Here is a 24,261-nt window from a genome sequence, read left to right as displayed (position 1 = left end):
CCTGGTTCGTCTCCCCCTCTGACTTACTCCCCTTCATTCTTCCTCTCCTGCTATCTTCTTCTTTTTCTTTTTTCTTAAAATATGTTGCGTTGTTTCAGAAGTACAGATCTGTGATTCAACAGTCTTACACAATTCACAGCGCTCACCGTAGCACATATCTTCCCCAATGTCTATCACCCAGCCACCCCATCCCTCCCACCCCCGACCTCTCCAGCAACTTATTATGAGTGGTGGTCACAAACTTTTGAAAAACACCAATAAAGGAGACTAAGGAAGAGCAGTCAGATATTGCTAAATCACTTTTGTTCTTCACTAATCTGAAGGCAAGGGAAAGAAACAAACCCAGTGAAAGTGCAATGAGAAGGAGATTTTCTCTTTGTGGTTCAGAAGGTCTCCCCCTAGGCCACCTTTATTACATCAGTTGTATGGGAGGAAAAATAGAAAGAAATAAGGGAAAAGGACTCACAAGATTCTAAACTCGAAGACAGAGAGGGAGATAGAGAATATGAATGAGAGAGAATGAACCCACATGGAAGCTGAATTTTTAATCTAACCCTACCGTGTGATAGCAAAAGCTCCATTCCCTAGCACATAGCCCAAAAAAGCCCCTTGGATTTATCCTACTATTTCAGCTCTGTTCTTTATTATGGAGCCAGAGGAGGAACCTGAGGAAGGACACAAAACTACCTGTCATTAAAATTGTGATGTAGTATTACCAATAATAGAGATTACTGAGAGCTTGTCCATGGGTCAAGAACTGTTCTATGCACTTGAAGTGAATGATCTTACCAAGTAAGTTATTATTTGTAAAGCTCTTAGAACAGTGCCTTGCACATGGTAAGCACTAAGTTGTCTTGTTATCATTAATAGAACAGTGCACATGGTAAGCACTTGGTCAGTATTGGCTATTATTGTGTATTATTACTAATTAGCTAAGTTACTAATTATCACCACTTTACTAGTAAGGAAATGGAAGCATAATAAAATTAAGTAACTTGCTCACAATCGTATAGCTGGAAAGAAATGGAATCATTCCTTTCTCAGTTGGAGGTGAAAGTGATTAGTGTAGATACCTGGTGAGTTATATGACAATTGGTGCTTGAAGTACATTAATGGGAGAGGGAAGAGGAAAGATGGGCCATAAGTGAAAGACTTTGTGAAAAGAACAATACTCCTTGGCTTGGTGATTGGTTAGATATGAAGTAAAAAGCTAACCAACATTTTAAGCTAGTCAACTGGGAAAATGATAAATAAGATGTAAGAAAATAAGAAAGAAAACCTTTCTTGGTAAGAAATAATGACAAATTCCATTTAATTATGTTGAATTTTACATGAGATAGTCAAGTAAAATGAATAGCCCAGAATTTAAAAAGATAGAGATACTTAGGCATTATCACATAAAGGAGTTGGTAGAAGCTGTGGGAGTATTTGAGATCTTCGGAAATGTCCAGTATACATTGGCCACAAGAAAACCTGGGGAGTAAAAAATAAGATCATGATAATTGCCCTCACACAAAATTTCTACAGCTTTGCCCACATCGGCTTTGTGGAAATCTATGAATAGTTCCAGGAATCTTTGAAAGAGAGCATGTCACTACTGCTCCGGGGGCTGGCTGTTGTGTGGCATGCACTGTTTTCCTGGCTCCTGCCCTGGGCTATGGCTGTCTCCTCGTGCTGCCCCTGTCAGTGAGGGCAGAGAGCCTCCGCTGTGGTTTGGCACTTTTTCCACTACCACAGAAACTGCAGTTTCCCCTCATTGACCCTGGAGGGTCAATGGCGAGAAAGCGCTCCCAGTTTTTCTTATTCTCTTCTTATTTTCTCTGTTCCCACCTCAGGTTTCAGACTTGTTATTCACTGGTTTTTTCGGCACCCCTGTCCAAGTGACAGGTGTGTGGGCTTCTTGGTTCCTCAATCAAATTTTTATGCCTAGATGGTTTCCGACCTTCAGATGAATTCTTACACAAAACGTGTCTCAGTTTTTGCCCCATCAGTCCTTAGGCACATCTAGACTCATCTGAATCCTAGGGTGAAGGTCACTTACTAGTTTGAAACTGGGACCAGGACCCTCACTCCCTGCTCTCTCTAGAAGAGAGAGGTCAGTGTGGGAGATGCCCACATCTTCCATAATTGTCCCATCCCTTGCCTTTTCTTCTTCATATGGCTGTTTCCCTGGTTGATTGGAGATTATTTCTTCTTTTCCCCAAATGGAACAGTGATGTGCACTCCTGTGGAATTAGATCCCATCTGAATATTCATTTGGGAGGTTTGATTCATTTCTTTCTCCTTTTTTTTTTTTTTTAAATAACCCTTCTTAAAGCTTTTCATACCTCTTTACTGGAGCTTAGTAAAGATTTGAGTATCTAGCACATTTTCCTTTCAAGTAGGTATTGGTAATGTATTTTTTTCCCCCTGTTCACCTGTGAAGAATACCGATGAGTCTTTTTGAAAACTCATCATTGGCAGTTACTTTAGAACAGCAATTTATTGAAAGCTACTATATTAGAAATGTTTTATTGCACTGCACTAGAGCTATGAAGTGCAAGGAACCATGAAGATTGAAAAATACAAATGATAGATGTGTCTCTTTCTCCTTATTTTTTAGCCTTCTTTGAATCCTGGGGGGAGTCAATCATCTGATGTGGTGCTTTTGAACCACTGGAAAGTGAGGAATTTTGAAGTACAACGTGGTGACATTGTGTCATTGGTGTAAGTAAATCAGAAACATATTATATTTGTATATGAAATTATTTATAATTGTCTGATTTAACTGGTAGTTTGCTGTTAATATCATTTGCCAATTATTAAATTAATAGGTACTTTTTAAATGTAATATATTTTTAAAAACCAATTTTGAAATGTAATAATGCTAGAAGAAAGGATTTTTCTTTTATGTCTAAAATATATCAGTTGGTTGACATACTTGAATTTGGTAAAATGTCTTTAATGATATGTTGATTAGAAATTATATTGATGATCTAAAGTACATGTATTTGGTATCAGTTTGGATTATTTTGAAGTTTTGCATCTTGGAAGCAACCTTAATGTTACTTCATTTTTATTAGTTTGTGTAGGTACACAATATTTCTAGAAAATGATAATTGCGACATGAAATTCAGTGACATTTCTATGTAAGTCTCAGTGATTGAACTGAAATAAGGCAGTTTGGAAGATTAGTAGACTGGAGGCTTTTGTTTGGGACCAAAAGGTGGCACTGTTTCTCTGTTAAAGTATTATGACTGGTCAGGAACAAGAATTTCATTCCAGTCTTAATGTAGAAGAAGAATGTCAAAGTGTGCATAACTGATGCAATGATCCCAGCACGTGCTCGAATGGTTTAGATTTGAGATTTGTTTGTTTTAAAAGTAAATTCACACTGAGAAGCCTGTAACAGAACTTGCCTGATTTCTTCTGGTTTCACGTACTTATAAAAATGTTTTCCTATGCTTCCCTGTGATGGCAGTTAGTGCATCAGGGTAGCATTTCATATAGAAGTTACTGTCATTTGTTTTAACGTTAGTAAAATCCTGGTGTTTGGTGAAGACTTCCAATTTATATTTCTCTTTCTTTAATTGGAATGATTGTTTTTTTGTTGGATGAGAATATGATTGTTTGGTAAACATAAAACATGATCTACTTGTCCATACTTAACCTTTGGCTAGCCCTTTGTGGAAATAGACATTTCATAAATGTATCTCCTTCAAGCCTTGTTTTACCAGGATTCATTTGAAAACATATCAACTAAATCTGGTTAGTAACTAATAAAATAAATACATCTGAGTGGAGTTTTGTATGGCAGACATCCAAGGATGGGGATTAAATGCTTCTCATGTTCTTGAGTGCTTTCTTTAATATTAACCTACTCTTTGGACTCTACTTTTATTTTGTCATTCAGAGTACTTTTTTTGCAACCTCCTTAACAACCTTTTCCATGCTGGGTTAGCCTGTTGTGTGCTCATTATTCTTTTGCCTTTGGTTTGACAAGGTTACATTCTCATTTAGTCGGTGATGGAGAGGATACCCACCCAAGTGAAAGAGGTCACACTATAAGCAGACAATTGTGCAGTTTTTTTTTTCCCAAGAGAAACATGCTATCTCTGAGCAAGTAAATTTGAATAGGGAATTGGAAAAAAAAAAGGTTCCTTGAAATTCAGGGTTGCATGAGTCCATAAAAGTATGCTAGCATATCATGGACTATGTGAAAAAGAGAACACTATTCTCTTATGTAAATATTACACTAATTAATATTTACTATATAAATTAATTTAAAAATAGTATATCTAAATTGGGGTTGATATAATAAATTATAGCTCCTTGGGTCAAGCTGTATTTTTAATGAGTTAATTATGTGCTATATCTCTGTCATGTACAAATAATGCAAATTTTCTTTCATAATGCTTGTTGCTAGAAGGAGCCATTTACATAAAAGAATGCTTAGTGATTGGTACTATGTTATTTAACAACAAATAATCATTAAGCAATGATTTTTTTTTTTTTGAGAAAGGAACAAGAAGTCTTTTGCTAAATTCTTTTTTAGCATGATGTAATACTGTATAAAAGATGTTAAAGTATCTTTGTAGTTTTATGAGCAAAAATGCTTTCTAAATGTCCTTATTATTTTTATACATTTTATAACTGCTTCATTTGAAAAGATTGATGTTGGTTTGATCAATGTTCATGAGTATATATTTAATTCATGTCAACACTGCATATTTGCTTTTCTTACAAAATATATCAGTCTGGTTTTAACTTAGATGATAATTATCATTATTATATCAGAACATTCTATTTAAGAAATGTGTGACTCAAGAAATGTGTGACTAAATTTGAATTTAAGGCTAAATAGAAACTGTAGTTTGTCATTCTGTTTACAAAATGATATGGCACATTTCACTGATACATTAAATCTTTGGGAATAAGGTAGTAAGACAATTTATATTTAAAAAAAGTCCTGGGACAGTGTTTTATATTCATATTCCACATACATTCAATGTATGTGGAAATACAGCATTTTAATTATAATATTATATATACATTTCTGGAAAGTTGCAGTTTGCAAATTCATAAAGTAGTAGGGCTAATGCAACTTTGTAACTAGAGCACTAATGAAAACAATAACAATTCAATAAAACTACTAGCACAGTTTAAACATGAAATTTTTTATAAATAAGCACTGCAGTAAGTATAGGATTTATTTAAAATGACAAAGCTGAAGGCAACTTGAAGGCAATATAAGGAAGGGTTGAGCTCGTCTATGTATACAAGGGCAGAGGGACATTTTCATCAGAAGTTACAAATAGAAGATTGCAAGCTTTGTACAAAATGTACTGATACCAGAGGTGTATCCTCTGCTCATTTTTCAGGGTTACCTTACTTACTTTATTTATTTATTTACATGTATATATATTTAAAACAAAGATCAGAGTTAACCTTTCAGTAAGCACTTGTAAGAGAAGGATTGAATATACAGTACTGATTCCTTCCTGGCTTATTGCCGTTAGTGTACTTAGCCTTCAGTTGCTATTATTAAAGAGGCAACGCATTAATGATCTGGGAAAAAATTCTATATGAACTAATGCAGCTTCTGCTTTATACTGAAACCCGTTCTTCATAGTCCCTGTGAGCTGATTCATGTTACAGAAACACATGCTGTAGTAGAACAGACTTTCTTTTCTATTGCACTGGGTTTTGTTCGGAGCTTATTGACCCAAGCTGTTTCCTAAAGCGTGGAAGGTCTGAGGGGGTACATATTAGTATATGCTTCTTTGCATCTCTTCCTTATCTTTTCGTGTCACTTTCTTTCTGTGAAAAGTTGGTCTCAGTGGAGCTAATGTTTAAGCACGTTATTCGGTAATGTTAAATCAAAAGATATATTTATTTAATAACATTACTCGTCACATAAAACATTATTTGCTGTCATCAAGTCCTTGGTATTACCGAGTGTATGTAGGTGACATCATACTCTCTTAGTGGATTTGCGAACTAATAGTGTTGATTAAGGTGGATTTTCGATACCTTGGAATTGACTTTTCATTAACTTGTGTGATGGCCTTACTGCAATAGGCTTAACATAAGTAGCATATTTACAGTGGTATATCAGTTGGTAAATCCATTGGGACAGAGGTGCCTTCATAATAGTTTCAAATAATCACACTTAAAAATTTTTTAGCTTTTTATTTTGAAATGTTATTAGACCTCAAGAAAGGTCATAAAAATAGTATAGAGAATTCCCATATAACCTTCAATGTTTTTTTTTCAGCTGTATTGATGTGTAAATGTGTGTGTGTGTGTGTGTGTGTGTGTGTTGTATGTAGTGATAGGATTCACCCCACTGAGTTAATTAACACATCTGTCACCTTACATATTTACCTTTTGTGTGTGAGAACATTTAAGTTCTACTTTCTTAGCAAATTTCAGTGAAAGAATACAATGTTATCAACTGTAGTCACCATGTTATCCATTAGAGCAGCAGACTATTCATCTTATACCCCCCTAAATTAACGTTGTACATTACCATGCTACAATTACTGAGATGAAGTTGACACTGTTAACTAACTCACAGACCTTATGTGAGTTTCACCAGTTTTTCCACCAAGGTCTTTTTTCTGCACCAAGATCTTACACAGGATCCCATATTTCATTTTGATTTTTTAATCTCTCTAGTTTCCTCCAATCTGTGATAGTTCCTCATTTGTTCTTTGTCTTTTTTGATCTTGACACTTTTGAAGGGTTCTGCCAGTTATTTTGTAGAAAAATCCTTACCTTTAGAAGTTTTCAGGTCAGTGTATGTTCCAGTGGAGAAGCATTGCTATTGATGGCACTTGCTGGGGAAGCCATAGTTGTGGTAAGCTCCAGCCGGATGAGACAGGGCCAGAGAAGGAAACTCTCTCACCTAGATCATTTCAGTTTCTAAGGACCACATACTTGGGTCATGACTAAGAGACCCCATGGCTTCCAGAAGTCCACACAGTCACATTTACTGCTGCTAGGAAGCAAGGCGGGAGAGGCATGCAGTTGGGGAAAAGGCTAAAGTTTATAGTACAGATAGAAGAGAAGGAACTAAGGCTGGGTCACAGATGATACGATACCGAGCCCATTTTCAGTTCTAGAGTAGAAGGTGGGGGTGGGGAAATTCTCATTTCACGAACACGCCTGTATATCAGGCATTGTGCCATGCACTGTGTGTATGCCATTTTTACTTAATTCTCATAACAATATCTGGAAATGGTTATTTTTAACACAGTGAAAATGAGATTTAGCAAGTAAATAGCAAGTGAATAGCAGAGCCAGAATGTGAATCCAGGTCCACTTAACTTGTCCTGTCCGACGTAGCAGGCAAATGTGGCTGTTGAGCAGCTAAAGTGGTTACTGCCCCTTGTTAAAAGAATATTTTAGGTATATTCAGTCAGATAAAATACATTATTTAAAATTAACTTAAAGATTTCTTTTTTTTTAAGATTTTTTTAATTTATTTGACAGAGAGAGACACAGCAAGAGAGGGAACACAAGCAGGGGGAGTGGGAGAGGGAGAAGCAGGCTTCCCGCAGAGCAGGGACCCCGATGCAAGGCTCAATCCCAGAACCCCAGGATCATGACCTGAGCCAAAGGCAGATGCTTAACGACTGAGCCACCCAGGCGCCCCTCTTTTTCTTTCTTTTTTTTTTAATTTTTTTTTTAAAGATTTTATTTATTTATTCATGAGAGACAGAGAGAGAGAGAGGCAGAGGGAGAAGCAGGCTCCCAAGGAGCAGGGAGCCCGATGCGGGACTTGATCCCAGGCTCCTGGGATCATGACCTGAGCATCTGAGCCACCCAGGCGCCCCTCTCTTTTTCTTTTTTTAACGTGGCTAGTAGAAAATTCCAAATTAAACATGTGACACGCACTCTGTTTCTATTGGACAGACATCACTGTGTCTAAACCTTTTCCCATCAGCCCCTGCTGCTTTCCTGGAGTGTATCTAAGGTGAGCTAATGTGAGATCCTAAAGTCTGGGGTGGAAAAATACTAAGGTAGTTGCTATGAGGCAAAGGCAGACTCCCCAGGAGAGCTAAACACTTTGTTTTGGTAAGAGTATTGGGGTGATCAGGTCCAAAGACAAAGAAAAAGACATGCAGAAAAAAGACATGCAGTCTATGAGAGAGAGAAAAAAACAGTTTTTTTTTTGTTTTTTTTTAAGTAGACTCCACATCCAGTATGGGGCTTGAACTCATGACCCTGAGATCAAGAGGCACATACTAAACCAACTGAGCCAGCCAGGCACCCCCACAACAGTTTTTTAAATATATATTGACTGTTTTTTATTTTCCAGTCACTAGGCTAAGAGTTTCATATTCATTTTTATTTAATCCTTATTTTAACCGCCCCCCATAAGTAGGTACTGTTATTCCTATTTTATAGATGAGAACAGTGAGGTATAGAGAGGTTAAGTAACTTGCTTAAGGACATATCAGCTAGTAAATGGAAAAGCAAAGTTTTGAAGTGCCTCTCATCAAATCCTGTGTTCTTAACCTTCAAACTATAATGCCTCCATATATTGTGGTGGTGGTTTGGTTGAGGACACTTACTCATTCTTAGCGAAGAAGTCAAGCAGGCCCTCTTATCTCAGCATCTATCATATTATCCCCATTTCTGTAATGAATTTTGATACAGTGGTTCATGAAATGTAGTCTCTTCATTAATAGCAATAAGACACTATTATGAACATATAGTGTGCATATAATTTCTGCAGCTGGTTTGTGACATGCTAAACTAATTGCTATTTTCTGACAGATGGCCACTATGATGGCTACATTTTCAGCAGTGAATGTGAGCAAAGAGTTATGAAGATTTCAGCCAGGGAAATAGATGAAACAGAATTGAGCCTTTGAAAAAAAAAAAAGAAAGGTGCTAGTTCCTTTGTGTCTTGAGTGCTTGTAAATCTTTAAAGATCCCTTAATCCACCAAGGTAAATTAATCTGCTAAAAAACCAAATTCAGGTTTTGAACAAATGCTCAGAGCAATGATAATACTGAATGATGACCTTTAATCGTATTAAAAGCCAGTTATCTGTTGAGCTGGAAGAATATAATTGTGGATGCTTATCTGTTTAATCTGTACTCATTTCTTATTTTTTTTTGTTTATAGCCAAATATTTTTCTGAGTTTGTAGGTAATATTGTATATTTCAGGAACACAAAATTACAAAGACCATGACTTTGAAAGGTTCTAAAAGCAAACTTTTTTATCTTATTTTTTTCTTTTTCTTTTTCTTCTTCTTCTCCCCCTCCTCCTCCTTCTTCTTTTAAAATTAATTGACTGTAAAAATGGTGGACAGTGGAATCTAGTTTGCAGTTTATTTTGATGAGGGATTTAGTTTTCAGCACTTTCAATTGCCCACTGTAGTTTACAGTCATTACTCAGTATGTTTACAAATGATACTTAAAAAAAAATGAGATAGTGTATTTATTGCTTTTATTTGATAGAGATTAAACTGATTTTGTAACTGCTCTTCATAGGCATACAAAAAGTTGGTGCCTTTCAGGTAGTCCTTAATATCAATTTGCTTTCCTGAGTAGGGTAAACTGCTTCCACAAGTATTATACATTTAATTATGCAACAAAACATTTTCTTAGTTTTGAGCTAAGAAATGTTTCAGTGATCATAAATTTCAATTTTGAATTATCGAGATTTTATGGTAATATAGCTATAGGATATATTCATGGCTTTTGCTCAACCCATTTCCTAAATCTTATATCCTTTGAGCCATAACTGGAAATTGTCAAAGAACAAAGTTATACAGGCAACATTCTATGAAATAGTAGATACTTATGTTTGTAACTGTTTTATTGTAAACAGTTACTTTGTTGTAACTGTTTTATTTTTACTGTGAAAAAATCCAGTATCTGAGAACACTGTGACTTTTATTAAAAAAAAAAAGGAAAAAAAAAGAAATTTCAGGGAAGCATTTATAAAGGAGCTCCCAAATACATATTATATATGTATTGAGTCAGATTGAACTCTTAAGGAGAAGCATTTTGAATATAAGCGTAAATAATAATTGTAACAGAGAAATAAGTATTTTGGAGAAGCAGACAATTTAAGTTTTTTTTTTTTTTTTTAAGTTTTAAAAACAGTAAATATAACCCAGAAAAAGAAACTGTTACGTAGGTAGGCCAACCTGTTTTAAATTCTCCTGGAACTATTAAGATATAGATACATATATAAAGATAGGCTACTATGATCAAGCAATATCTGATTTCCACTTTCATCTGTGATAGACTAGTTTATTTCAAACTAAGGCCCATACTGAGAAACATGAGAAAGCTGCATTTAAAAAAAAAAAAAATCTACATGCATTGTAGCTCTGTCAAAGGGCAAAGATCCCAGAGTGAAGGGAACCACATTGAGATGCACCCTGTATTCGGTGCCACTTTTATCTTGGGTTATTTGTCACTTTGTAAGCACCACAGGCTGTGAGACTGAGAAGCCAAAGAGTGGCAGCTAAGATAGTGAGATGCTGAGTAGAATCTTTGACAGTTTTATACTGCTAGTGAGTCAAACTAGAATTCAAGGAGGACGAGGCAGGACCCTGGTAAAATACTCCATACTTTTAATTGGGACCCTTGAAGGGTATATCCTAGGGGTTAAGGAGAACTAGAAATAGACCATAACTTACAAAAATTGAGATGCAGCCTCTGATAAACTCAATCCTGATTTTAATGTGATCTGCCTTTACTTAAACTGTCTTTGCCAGAAGCAAGAGACATCATGCAGAGTCATCGTGCTGAAGCAAGAGACATCATGTTTTGTACCCAACACTTGGCATTCAATAAAAAAATCATCATGCATGTCAGAAGCCAGGACCAAGACAAAACAAAATAAAACAATAAATAATAGAAATAACCTCCTAGTGATTTAGCTGTTGGAATGATCAGATATGGGCTATAAAATAATTATCAGTATATTCAAAAATTGATGAAAAGATGGATAACTTCATCAGAGAATTACAATCTATAAAAAAAATCAAAAGGAATTCTAGAAATGAAAACTAGTATACCTGAAGACAAGAACTCAGTTGATGAGGTTGACAGCAAATTAGATACAGCTGTGGAGAGGATTTGTGAACAGGGTGAAAGGTCAGTGAGAAAATCTCTACCCTGGAGTGTGGAGGGATACAAGATTGTGACATACAATGAATAGTGCAAGAGGTCTGTTTAGCACATAGTGAAAAAGGCTGTTGTCCATCTAATTGGAGTAGCAGAAGAGGAGGAGGAAAGAGAGAGTGGGGCAGAGGAAGCAATATTTGAATAAAGGCCAAGCATTTTCCATAACTTTTTTTTTAAAGATTTTATTTCTTTATTTGACAGAGAGAGAGAGAGCACGAGCAGGGGGAGCAGCAGAGGGAGAAGCAGACTCCCCGCTGAGCAGGGAACCCGATGTGGGACTCAATCCCAGGACCCTGGGATCATGACCTGAGCTGAAGGCAGACAGACTCTTAACTGACTGAGCCACCCAGGTACCCCGCATTTTCCATAACTTATGAAAGACATCGACATACAGAATCAGGAAGCACTATAAACCTGATAGGATAAATACAATGAAAAAACACATTTAGGGCACATGGTAGTTGAACCACTGAAAGCCAAAGAAAAATAGAAAAATCTTGAGAAGAAAAAAAGGTCATATTATCTTCAAAGAAGCAAAAAGATAGCTGACTTCTTAATCAATGGGAGACAGGAGATAACTGAATGATATCTGTAAAGTGCTAAAGGAAAAAAAAATTCCAGCCTAGAATTTTGTACCTGTTGGAACTGTTCTTCAAAAATGAAAGAGAAATAAACTCCTTTTCAGAAAACAACTCCCTGGCATTTGCTGTATTGTCCTATTGGACTTCACTTCTAAAACACATTCAAAGTGGTAGGAATTTTAAGATGCAGCTGCAGAGCAATAAATCCCAAGATTGTGGTCTCTCTGAGCCTCAGACCCATGTGTGACTGCACTGGTCACATCCTTACGAAGCTGGCCCTGTGATTGGTGCAGGGCTTGGCACTGGACATCAACAGGGCTGATCTGAGCCATTACTGGAAACAGATATATAAATATTAGGGGTGAAAAGTAGTGTTTTTGTTAGAGTTAAGTGTGAACAATATGGATCTGTTAAAAAGAAAAAGTCACATTTCCTTGGGGTGTCTGGGTGGTCTGTCTGTTAAGTGTCTGACTCTTGATTTCAGCTCAGGTCATGGTCTCAGGGTTGTGGGATGAAGCTCCGTGCTGGACTCTGCTCTCTGCAGGGAGTCCGCTTGAGATTCTCTCCCTCTCCTTCTCCCTCTGCCCCTTTGCTGCACACACGCATGCTCTTTCTCTCAAAATAAATAAATCTTAAAAAAACTAAAACCAGTCACATTTCCTTAAGTGATTTATTTTATTAATAAAATAGGTGTGGGATGCCTGGGTGGGTCAGTCATTAAGCATCTGCCTTCGGCTCGGGTCGTGATCCCGGGGTCCTGGAATTGAGCCCCGCATCGGGCTCCCTGCTCCGCGGGAAGCCTGCTTCTCCCTCTCCCACTCCTCTGCTTGTGTTCCTTCTCTTGCTTTGTCTCTCTGTCAAATAAATAAATAAAATCTTAAAAAAAGAAAAATAGATGCTAAGTATAGTAGGCAGAATTTTGGTCTCCGAGAAGATTCTATAACCTAATCACCAGGACAGTGAATATGATGAGATATCATGCCCATGAATATGTGACCTTGCACTGCCAAAAGGACTTTGCAGATGTAATTAAGGTTGACCTTCAGTTGACCTTAAAATGATGAGGTTATCCTCCATTATCCAGGTCCAGTTTAATCACATGAGTCTTTAAAAGCGGAGGCTGAAATGAGGGAGATGTAGAAGAAAACATCAGAGAGAGCCAAATGCAGAAAGGATTTGGAGCATTATTGCTGGCTTTGTAGATTCAGGGGCCCTGAGCAGAGAAAAGTGTACTACCTCTAGAAGCTGAGCATAACCTCTGGCCAAAGGCCAGCAAAGGAATCAGGACCTCAGTCCTATAACTATATGGAATTGAATTTTGCCAACAACCTTATAAGCCTGGGAGTAGATTCTCCCCCATTCTCTCGATAAGGGCCCAGAGTAGTTGACACCTTGATTTTGGCTTTCTGGGACCCAAAGCAGAGTACACAGCCAAACCTGCCAGATTTCTGTCCTAGAGAATGGACAGTTAATGAATGGATGATGTTTCAAACCCCTAAGTTTGCTTTAATTTGTTATAGTGGCAGTAAAAAATTGTGTTAAGCAATTAAACATTATAAGCAGTTCTAACAGTACCCCTAAAATGTATGGAAAAGGAAAATGAACTTTTACAAAAGATTCTTATAACCATTCTTAGAAGGATTTGCAAATACTGATTTTATTTAGGTATTATTTTCTTTTACATAAAAAAACTCTGTCAGCCTCTATCTGCCAGTTTCCTGGTACAAAGTATAGGACAAAGCTTGAGGAGATCTTGCTTCTCCTTCCAACTGCATCACTTGTTAACTGGCTGTGTGACCTCAGACTGGTTATCTTAATTTATTCTTTGTGTCAGTTTTAGCATCTGCAAAATATGAAGTATAGACTAGTCGATCTCTAAGGTCTCTTCCATTTTAAGATTGCCTGACAAGAGTTTTGAGGAGCTGGACATAAGAATCAATCACTCAGAATATCAGAAAAATGCAGATTTTTGCATACTTTTGAAGCTAGAGTCAAAACCAATTTGAAATTTTTGAAAGAAAAGAAGCCAAGTTGGCACCTTACACAGAAGTTTTAGAATGGATAAGGAGACTTTGAACACCAAGGTTCTTTTGGTCAATGGCATCAAATGAATCTGTGCTTATTAAGATTATGTCTTCAGTGGAAATGATTGGAGAAATTAAGTTGGCAGGCAGGTGTTTTACAGGAGGATGAGAGCAAAATCCTTTCTTGCTTGCTTAAAATTGTTTAAAGTAAGAAAGCTATAGAAATCTTACATTTCTTCACTGCTTATAATTTACTCTGGGAGTTGAGTTATTAAGACTCTAATAGTTAATCTTGTCTTGGTTGTCTGTGTTTTGTCAACTTACGATGCACTTCCTACCAGTAAACACTCTGTTCACCTGCTCTTAAAAGAAATGCTAGAGCCCATTTTCTGTTTCATAGTTCAGGTCCTGGAGATGTGGAAGGAATCTCAAAACTTAAACATCATCTTATTCGATCCAAGGTCAGTAGTTACCCTCCCATTTTTCTTTACCTTTTATAAAGAAAGGCACTGTGTTTGGGGAGTGGAGGTGGCAGTGGCTGGGAAATGTGGCCGTGGCTGATAAGAAAGGGAAGGGGCTTAAACAATAGCCGCCAAACTTTATCTGTGCTTTGGAGCTCAGGAGAACATTTCTGTCCAGGAAGGGAACAGGAATCCTTTTTTTTGCTGTTGTTGTTTCTTGCTGTGTATTTCCATTAATAAGAAGCCTCAATGCCCTGTATTATGAAAGATTACTCCTTGCATAATCTAGTGACAGGTTTACTCACATTCTGAGGTCATGTTAATATTTACTGAAGGAACCACAAATATAAGTTTCACTTTATTAAAAATTGTATGGATGTTGAAATTGCTGACAGAGAAGCTGGCTCAGTTGGATTTGGCTATGGATATGATAATTATAATGTGACTTTTTGTGCTTTTAGAGGTCATACGTTACATTGCAAAGATTTGTGTGTTTGGATTGCTGAAAAGTTACTGTAGAGTGTTATGACAGAACAGTAGGAAACATTTCAGTGTGAGTAGTATGTCTTACGTAAATTTCATTATAGAATTAAAGAAGAATCATTAAAATATTCCAGGTTTATTAAAAATTCATTATTCTACTAGAGGATCTTTAAAGTGCAATAAGAACTTGAAGAAATAATAGGAAAGTTTTGGTAACCGTGACAGTGTGTTAATTGAGTTGAAGGAAGGTAAAAAATGTATCAACAGAATGGATCCAAATTTGGCAAAAAAGATGTATAATAAATCAAGAGGGGAAATCAGTTAATAAAGAAAAAGGCCAATTATCAGTGAAGGAGGGGTTATATTTAATGATTCTAAATGAAAGGTTAAACTGCTCCAGTGAATTTCAGTTGAACAAAAAGGAAGAAAAGCGATATGGATAATTAGGCAGTAATAAGATCATACTGAAAAAAAAAAATCAGAAAACTGCCTTAGGTGTTAGGGGAATATTGGCTAATGAACTTAACCTCCTGCAATTATCTTTGAATACTCACTTTTACTCTAGAAATGGAGGGGAGTGATGTTTTTAGTTAATTTCAGAGTGGTATGATTTTTTAAACACATTTATTCTATGTAGATTTTTAAATGGTAACAAATAATTAAATAGAGAAAAATAATTTCTCATGAGAAGGATATCATCTATAATCCATTAAAATACTATAATTTTAGCTATAATGTATTTTTTTTGTTATTGATCAGTTCTTTAAATTTGGATTCTGCTTATGTGTTTGACAACAGAAATATGTTTAGGCTGCTAGCCTAATTGAACCATTCAGAGAAATGCAGTATAGGAAATTAGGATTTCTGTAAGGGTTTCTCAGTTCAGGTCTTATTAAAAACATAAATGGGTAGAAATCCAAAATATTGTCTAAAGAAATCCCAAATATTGTCTAAAGACTTTTTTCTCTCAAATTAACCCAATAATTTATTTATATGTAAATTATTAAAATTTTATAAAGATGTTGATAAATTCTTGGCCATTTTTACAGTTTTTATTTTAGGCCTCTGAACTGTGGGAAGATCTGGGTAATCATTTCTGGAATCAGTATAAGGTCTAATTTTACATGACCTTTGTACTATGATCAGATAGAGAGAATAGTAATCAAGATAATTAAGTTCATAGATAATTCCAAATTTAAAGATGCTATGAATATAGAATTTGGGCTAATCTCTGCTTCCATGATGCTGTGTTGAGAAAAAGGTCATCAGATATATACAGAAATATCTTTTATAATTATAGTCTTTTTTTTTTCTGGTCACTGATAGTCTTATAATTACCTTGATTTTTCTTTTATTAGATATTATATTAAATGTAGTTCTGCAATATATATTAGTGTGGAAAACCAATGAAAAAGTCTGCTTTTCAAAATAATGGCAGCTCCTCAGCAGGTTATTAGCTCAAGTAGACAATAACCCAAGGGACAGTCATGATTATCTACTCAGAAAAGATTTGGACCAGATACAACAGACCTGAGTTCTAGGCTCACTCTGGCACTAAGGGACTGTGTGTCAATCAACCTCTGTGGATTTTTTTTTTAAATAAAATGAAAGAATTGTACTCAATAATTTCTAACATACCCTTTAATTTGACAGCTGTTTTTTCTGTGATTATTTTATTTTCCACATGGGTAGGTTAATTATTTTATGATATGAGGCATATCACAGCTCTTACTGGATACTTACATGGTATTTTATTCTATTTAAAAATATTGACAGCTTATTAATTTGGCAAATATTTTCTAAGGGATTACTCTGGGCATAGAACTAGCCACTCTGATACAACAGAGAGTCAAAGCACCTCCTTTGTGGGACTTACTCATTCTACTGAATAAAAGTGTCTTGAATAAGACAGAATTGAAAATAGGTATTTTTGAAGCTTGTCAAAATTGTGGCAGGTGGGCATATTAGGAAGGAAACTGCATATTCACTAAATCAGCAGTTGTGCCCAGCATCATACATTGTTTTGAACTGGCTCCCAAGTCAATGTGTGCATTTCTTCACAACACTGCATTCAGTGATTTCATGTTGACAGGCTGAAATCAGCTACGGTGTGAGTATTTATATCATGAAAATTGGTGAACACTACACATCAGGGCTTTAAATAAGGGTTTTTTTTTGTTTTTGTTTTTGTTTTTTTTTTTTTAATTCAGTAATGTGGTTTAACAGCATACCATTGGTGGTAAGTGTTGTGAGATGGCACAGCAGAAATGGAGGCACAGTTTCTACCCTTGTGTGTCATTGGTCAACATAGAGATGAGGCAAAGACACGTGGTGTGTGATGAGTTTATAGAACCATACAAACAACCATTGATAGGATACTGAGACAAATGAATTCCTGTAGGAAGAGGAGTTGAAAGAAAAATAGATGTGAATTTGAAACTAGATTTTGAAGTTGGGGTGGTACGTACTTGACCAGAGAAGCAGCAAGAGAGTTTTAGAGATGGCATGTGTGAAAATTTTGAGGCAAGTGTGAAAAGTTGTATAGAGAAAGTGGTGAATAGGTTTGTTGATCTAGAACAAGGTGTTAAAGCTTAGCCTCCTGTGAGCATGACAGTGTCTAGATCCCATATTAGCCTGTACTAGTGAAGTCCTAAACACGGCCGGGTTTTCAGTAGCAGTGAAAAATGGAAGACTGTCCTTGAATTTAGTGACCTGCTCTCAGTGATACCTTGAGAGTTAAGGAAATAAAAATCCTTTCTACCAAATTATAGGCTTAATATCAAATTGAAGGCCTCTCAGAAGTTATGCGTAGAACACTGATATCTAGTCTACCGTTGATCCTTATGCAACCTCCCCACCCTCCCTGTTAAGTCAGTTACTCTGTTTTTTTTAAGTTCTAACTTTTTTTTAAAATTAATTTGTTTTTTTTGATATAGTGTTCCATGATTCATTGTTTGCATATAACACCCAGTGCTCCATTCAATACATATCCTCTTTAATACCCATCAGCAGGCTAACCCATCCCCCCACCTACCTCCTCTCTAGAAGCCACAGTTTGTTTCTCAGAGTCCACAGTCTCTCATGGTTCGTCTCCCCCTCCGATTTCCCCTCCTTCATTTCTCCCTTCCTACTATCTTCTTTTTTTTTTTTTAAACATATAATGTATTATTTGTTTCAGAGGTACAGGTCTGTGATTCATCAGTCTTACACAATTCACGGCACTCACCATAGCACGTACCCTCCCCAATGTCTATCACCCAGCCACTCCATCCCTCCCACCCCCCACCACTCCAGCAACTCTCAGTTTGTTTCCTGAGATTAAGAATTCCTCATATCAGTGAGATCATATGATACATGTCTTTCTCTGATTGACTTATTTAGCTTAACATAATACCCTCTAGTTCCATCCACATCATTGCAAATGGCAAGATTTTGTTGTTTTTTTGATGGCTGCATAATATTCCATTATATATATATATATACCACATCTTCTTTATCCATTCATCTGTTGAAGGACATCTTGGCTCTTTCCATAGTTTGGCTATTGTGGACATTGCTGCTATGAACATCGGGGTGCAATACCCCTTCAGATCACTACATTTGTATTTTTGGGGTAAATATCCAGTAGTGCAATTGCTGGATCATACGGTAGCTCTATTTTCAACTTTTTGAGGAAATTCCATACTGTTTTTCAGAGTGGCTGCACCAGCTTGCATTGTAGGAGGGTTCCCCTTTCTCTGCATCCTTGCCAACATCTGTCATTTCCTGACTTGTTAATTTTAGCCATTCTGACTGGTGTGAGGTGGTATCTCATTGAGGTTTTGGTTCGGATTTCCCTGATGCTGAGCGATGTTGAGCACTTTTTCATGTGTCTGTTGGCCATTTGGATGTCTTCTTTGGAAAATGTCTGTTCATGTCTTCTGCCCATTTCTTGATTAGATTATTTGTTCTTTGGGAAAATTGGACAGCCACATGCAGAAGAATGAAACTGGACCATTTCCTTACACCACATACAAAAATAGACTCAAAATGGATGAAAGACCTAAGTGTGAGACAGAAGTCCATCAACATCCTAGAGGAGAACATAGGCAGCAACCTCTTCGACCTCAGCCGCAGCAACTTCTTCCTAGAAACATCGCCAAAGGCAAGGGAAGCAAGGGCAAAAATGAACTATTGGGACTTCATCAAGATAAAAAGCTTTTGCACAGCAAAGGAAACAGTCAACACAACCAAAAGACAACCGACAGAATGAGAGAAGATATTTGCAAATAACATATCATATAAAGGGCTAGTATCCAAAATCTATGAAGAACTTATCAAAGTCAGTTACTCTTAATATAAAGTAGGTTGACATACTGTGATGCAGCCTTCCAGCATTGAAGGAGAGTGATCCTCTGTAGCACCATGCTGGATTATGCTTTGTGAAGAATGGATGACGGTGGGACATTTAGTACCTACTGTGCAGTAAGCTAAATGGCACATACAATGAGGGAAAACTGGAAAACTCTTTTAAGGATGCATTGCAGCTCGGCTTTAAATGACACCTGGATCTGTACTTTTAGAAGATTACTGCAGCCAGTGGGCAGGCTGCCCTATAGGAGTGCAGACTGGAATACCTTTGAAATGGATGAATACACAAACTCCAGTTATTTGAAGAGGGTCCACAACCAACAAGGCAAAGAATTGAAAACATGGAGATCAAAATTGAAAACTTGCTTTGAAATGCTCCATCACCCCGTGCATGCCTAAATCCATGCTAGGTTCACATCAGCCTTTTATCTGTGTCAGATACATTGAGATAGCAGCAGATATTCAAGACATGGGAGCTGGAATTCTTTATTTCTCTCACTCTCCATAATGTTTTGGAATATCAATAGTAGCTTTATTTGTTAAAATAAATACAGGGTGGCTATATAGAATGGAATAAACATGCTGTCTAATCAAATAATCCATTTTTCATTTTTCAGCTTTGTATTTTGGAGCAATAACTGTATGAAGAAAATAACTATCATGATTTTGTCAGTTATTAGCTTATTAAGCTACCTCACAAAATTAAGTACTGTGTCTAGTTTAAAGTGATGTTTGTTTTTCAATTTTCACATGGAAAATTAGCATTAAAAGAAGATGTCATAAATGTCATTCCTCCCCTCCCCCCTTCTTAATGTGCACTTTCTTACATAGGAAGTATAAGTAGATTCATAGTAGCTTGGAGTATTTAAGAAATTACAGCCAGAGATTTCGGTTGGTTATAATTTGGTCGGTGATCCTGAAACTGAGGCTGACCTTTAACATAGTCATTGAAGGAATTTTGAAGGTTTCATTGGGCAAACTAGGACTTGAAATGATGCCAGAAATTGAAATATGGTATAATGATCATATACTGCAGCAATACTTTGAACTTTCTAATTTTTAACTTGCTGTGAGTATTGTACTTAGGAGCACGATGGTGTCTTCGTCAGTTACCACTCGTGAGTGGCAGGTAATGACACAATAGTTAGGAAGCAAATTCTTTGGAATTGTTCAAATGTGTTTTCTGACAACTGTTTTTTAAGAGGTGTATACTTGAAAGGGTGATACTATCTTTAAAATTAGTGTGGGATTAGGTTGAAATAAATTCAGAGTGTATATATGTCCAAAGTAAAACAAAAGCAAAACAAATCCTGGGTTGACATACCTTAATATCATAGGTTGGCTGGTGCACAAAGGACACTGAATGTTTATTGAGGTCATGATTTTAATATGTTTGGAGGTTATGTCTTTTACTATAAGTAGGCATTTTATTGGACGTGGTGGCATAGAATGAGATGTATATAACAGTTAAGCTATTATAATTTTTTAAAATTCAAATTGTTAAATTTTTACTGACATCTCAAGAAGTGAAATAATGGAGGTAAACCTTTGGATGAGTTCTCCTCTGGGTTTTCCTTCTAATGAGACAGGTGACCTGAGTAAGCCATCTAATCAGTTAGGACCTTAGCTTCTTAAACTACACAGTCATGAAGTTTTCCTGGGTGACCTCTTTAGAAACTTCAGCCTTAATGTGATACACACAAGGGTCAATTCTTACAGAGCCTTTCTGATCCTGTTCTTCTTCCAATCTAGTATTCATTTTCTAAATCAGGGCTGTCCAATAGAAATATAATGTGAGCTATATATGTACTTTTAAAGCATCTAGTTGGCACATTAACAAAGTAAAAAGAAACTGGAGAAGTTAATTTTAGGTGTAAATTTTATTTAACTCAATTTATCCAAATATTATTTTCACATGTAACAAATACTAAAATATAAAATACTAAATCTTAAAATACTAAGTCTTGAAAATCTGGTGTGAGTTTAACAGAATCTATTTCAAATTGGAGGAGCCATATTTCAAGTGCTCAGTAGCCAAACTGAGGCTCATGGCTAATGTATTGGACAGTGTAGCTGAGGTCATTAGATCCCTAAATCAAATTTGGGACTTCAGAATTATCTGTAATTCCTTCTGTCCTTCTGTTTAATTCTCTCTTCTACCCAATAGTAACAGAGACTTGCACTCCCTGGAGTTAGTCACGATTTTGAGTCAAATTGGCACATTTTCTTTATTTTCAAACTTCTAGAAAGAGTAGTCTGTGAATTCTCTTCAATTCTTTAATTCAGTTATTCCTTCAGTCCATTGAAATCAGATCTAGATCTTACTCTATAGAAACTCCTTGGGAACAATTCCCATACCTTCTCAATGTTTAAATACAATGGTCACAATACGAATGCTTCCTGATATCTTAGCAGAATCAGACACTGTCAATACTTCCTCCTCGAAACTTTCTTCTCCCTTGTCATATACTACAGTCATTTTTTCTTGGTTCTCCTTTGAGCTCTCTGTTTTGTTGGTTACTTTCTCAGTTTTCTTTTCTTTGCTCTTTGCCCACTGTCCTTAACTTCTTGCCTACCTGACTTCTAAGCATCATGCCTTAATTTTTAGCTGTCTACTGGATATATCTGTATGATGATATTCTGTGCATTTTCCCAACACAACGCAGCCTTCTTTCCTAAACCAAACGTGTTCTCTCCCTCTGTGTATAATTTTGGTTTTTGACATTACTGTATTTAGGCACAAGTTACAGTTAGAGACTTTATAATCATCTTTATTTCCATTTTCTTACCATCTACATAGAGTGAGATACAGAGTCTTTTTGGGTCTACCTGTGAAATATGTATTCAGTAGTTCTTTCTTCTCTTTCTTGCAGTGTTTCAGTTCAGGTCCCCTCACTAAGATCCTGTGTGGTCTCTCTTTGACTCTGTTTTCTCTAATACATTTTCCATGTTGCTTCCAGAGTTCTTTTCAACACAATTGAGATAATTAGTCTGTTTAAAACTTATGCTGATTCCATTTGTTCTCTTCTTATGTGGCATGTAAGCCCTAAATGACTCTTCCATCTCTAACTCTAGACATTCTCTTCTGTATTTCCCTCTCCTCTGAAATCTTTTAAGACCTAAATTTATTTTAGTGATGAAACTAGGCTTCTTGATGGTGTGTGGAAGATACTAGTCATGAAGCATGGATAGCATGGCCTGACAGCACTCCTATACCAATAACTAATGGTCGGATACATGGTTTACTTATGTGATATTTATGTGAGCTAGGTTACAAGTTGATTTCTTTTGTTTCTCTGTAGAAGAATCCCTGTAGAGATAATTTTAGTTCCTGAGCAGCAAGAGTTAATGACATCCTGGTAACAATAAATGATGTATGCTGTATTTACAGATAAGCTTTCTATACTTGAAAACTAATATAGAGAAATACCTTGGTTAAGCTGTGCAGCTTGGCTGGCTTTTATAGGAAAACAATAGATTCCCTGAGGTAATACTAATGTAAGTAGAAAGTAACCCTGGCAGTTAGGAGATCTAGTTGGGCTGAGAAAGAATGACTTTGTTACCTAATTCTTAATATTTTTACAATTGGTTGTCTCCTGGCTTCTTTATTCTCCTAGCATATTTCAATTGGATGAGATACTCCTTCTTTATAATGCAACATATTGTTTCACCCAGCTAAATCCCATTATTATCACCCTCCTATGCCGTAGCTGGCAACTGGCTTCCCTTAGGCAGCCTAGTCATCAATGCTTCGAGGAAGAGAATAAATACTAACTGGAGGGTGTTACTTGTGGGAGACCTTTAAGAAGTACTCAATTTGCTGAGGAAGTGGTTTTTGGTTCTATTTCATGAGTGTTTGTTTAAAATCTAATTGCTTGATTTGAAAGAAAACTAGAGGTCATAAACAGCAATGAATAAATTGTCAACAGGAATATTTTTGCATTTAGTAAGAATGTTTTGCTCTTTTTTCAAAAGGAAAACAAGGGGGCGCCTGGGTGGCTCAGTCAGTTAAGCGTCTGCCTTCGGCTTGGGTCATGGTCCTGGGGTCCTGGGATTGAGCCCCGCATTGGGCTCCCTGCTTGGCGGGGGGCCTGCTTTTCCCTCTCCCTCTGCTCCCCTGCTCCTGCTCTCTTTCTCTCTCAAATAAATAAATAAAATCTTAAAAAAAAAAAAGGAAAACAAGGCAATGGCCAATCATCATGTTTAAAATGGTAATTAACCTTCTCATTTTTGTAATTCCAAGCAAGTCCTGTCATGAACTTGGGATCTGGCATATTGTCTCCAAGGTAAACATCAATCTTCATTGAAAATTTATTCTCTAAAATCACCTGTACTGTGTGTGTTTAAGTGAGTATAAGCAGTGTGACTCATGTAAGTAGTAGGAAATGAGCCAAAAACTGTAGCTGCAACAAAATACTCTTGTTACAACCAATTCCATCTTTGGTAGAACTGTATGTAGTTCTGGACAATATATGCAGTTGGTAATTTTAGAGCTACAAGTTTCTGAGAACGTACTACCTGGTGGGAATTGTTCTAAATGATTTATATATATTACCTTATTTAATTGTCCCAATAACCATGTGAGGTAAGAAGTGTTACTGTACAGTGAGGAAACTATGCACGGAGAGATGAGTTAACTTGTCCAAGGTCACCCAGTAAATGCTGGAATGAGGATTCAGACCAGGGCCTTTTTCCCCTCAGAGCTGTGCTCTTGGTCATTCGGCTCTTCTGCCCATTAGTCATTTAGCCCGGCAGTCAGTCTGGTTTTATAACAATGAACTCTACAGCTACCACTCTCTATTAGGCACATACAGTACATTTAAATGTATCTCAAGTGTTTTATACAGTCACAATATTCACTTTTTGCTCATTATAGTTGTTGCAGCTGAGGTATCTTCTGCTAAGCCAAGTAAGGGAATTTTTTTTTTTTTTAATTAAGGCTTCTGTTTATTTTTAAGTTAAAAAGAAGGCTTACAGTTTCCAAATATCTCTTAAGAGTTTCTTTTCACAGGTTCTCTCCACAGTTCCTTACCCATTCCTAACAAGCAATTAAATTTTGTCTTTTCTCATGTCTTTTTTGAGTGATTTCTGGGCTCAAACATCATCTCTTTCCCCCACAATTAAACAAAATCAAGCATAGGGGCGCCTGGGTGGCTTAGTCAGTTAAGCATCCGACTCTTGATCTTAGCTCAGGTTTTGATCTCAGGGTCGTGAGTTCAAGC

The 24,261-nt window shown here is 36.5% G+C and overlaps 1 protein-coding gene across 6 annotated transcripts in view; it reads left to right on the top strand.

The window, feature by feature from the left end:
* The window catches only part of IMMP2L (inner mitochondrial membrane peptidase subunit 2), an 867,011-nt gene that overhangs the window by 67,512 nt on the left and 775,238 nt on the right, over nucleotides 1-24,261 (top strand). For 5 of the 6 annotated variants that reach the window (XM_027574873.2, XM_027574869.2, XM_027574872.2 and 2 more), the window contains one exon: nucleotides 2,603-2,706. In XM_027574873.2, coding sequence (XP_027430674.1) covers nucleotides 2,603-2,706 — 104 coding nt within the window. Of the gene's footprint in view, nucleotides 1-2,602; nucleotides 2,707-11,341; nucleotides 11,466-24,261 lie in introns of those variants that run through there. The other variant, XM_027574875.1, reaches the window with a different exon arrangement.

The sequence above is a fragment of the Zalophus californianus genome, chromosome 12, assembly GCF_009762305.2.
Source record: "Zalophus californianus isolate mZalCal1 chromosome 12, mZalCal1.pri.v2, whole genome shotgun sequence".
NCBI classification, from domain to species: domain Eukaryota; kingdom Metazoa; phylum Chordata; class Mammalia; order Carnivora; family Otariidae; genus Zalophus; species Zalophus californianus.
The sequence above is the reverse complement of the archived record's forward strand: the minus strand, read 5'-3'. Positions and strand labels throughout refer to the sequence as shown.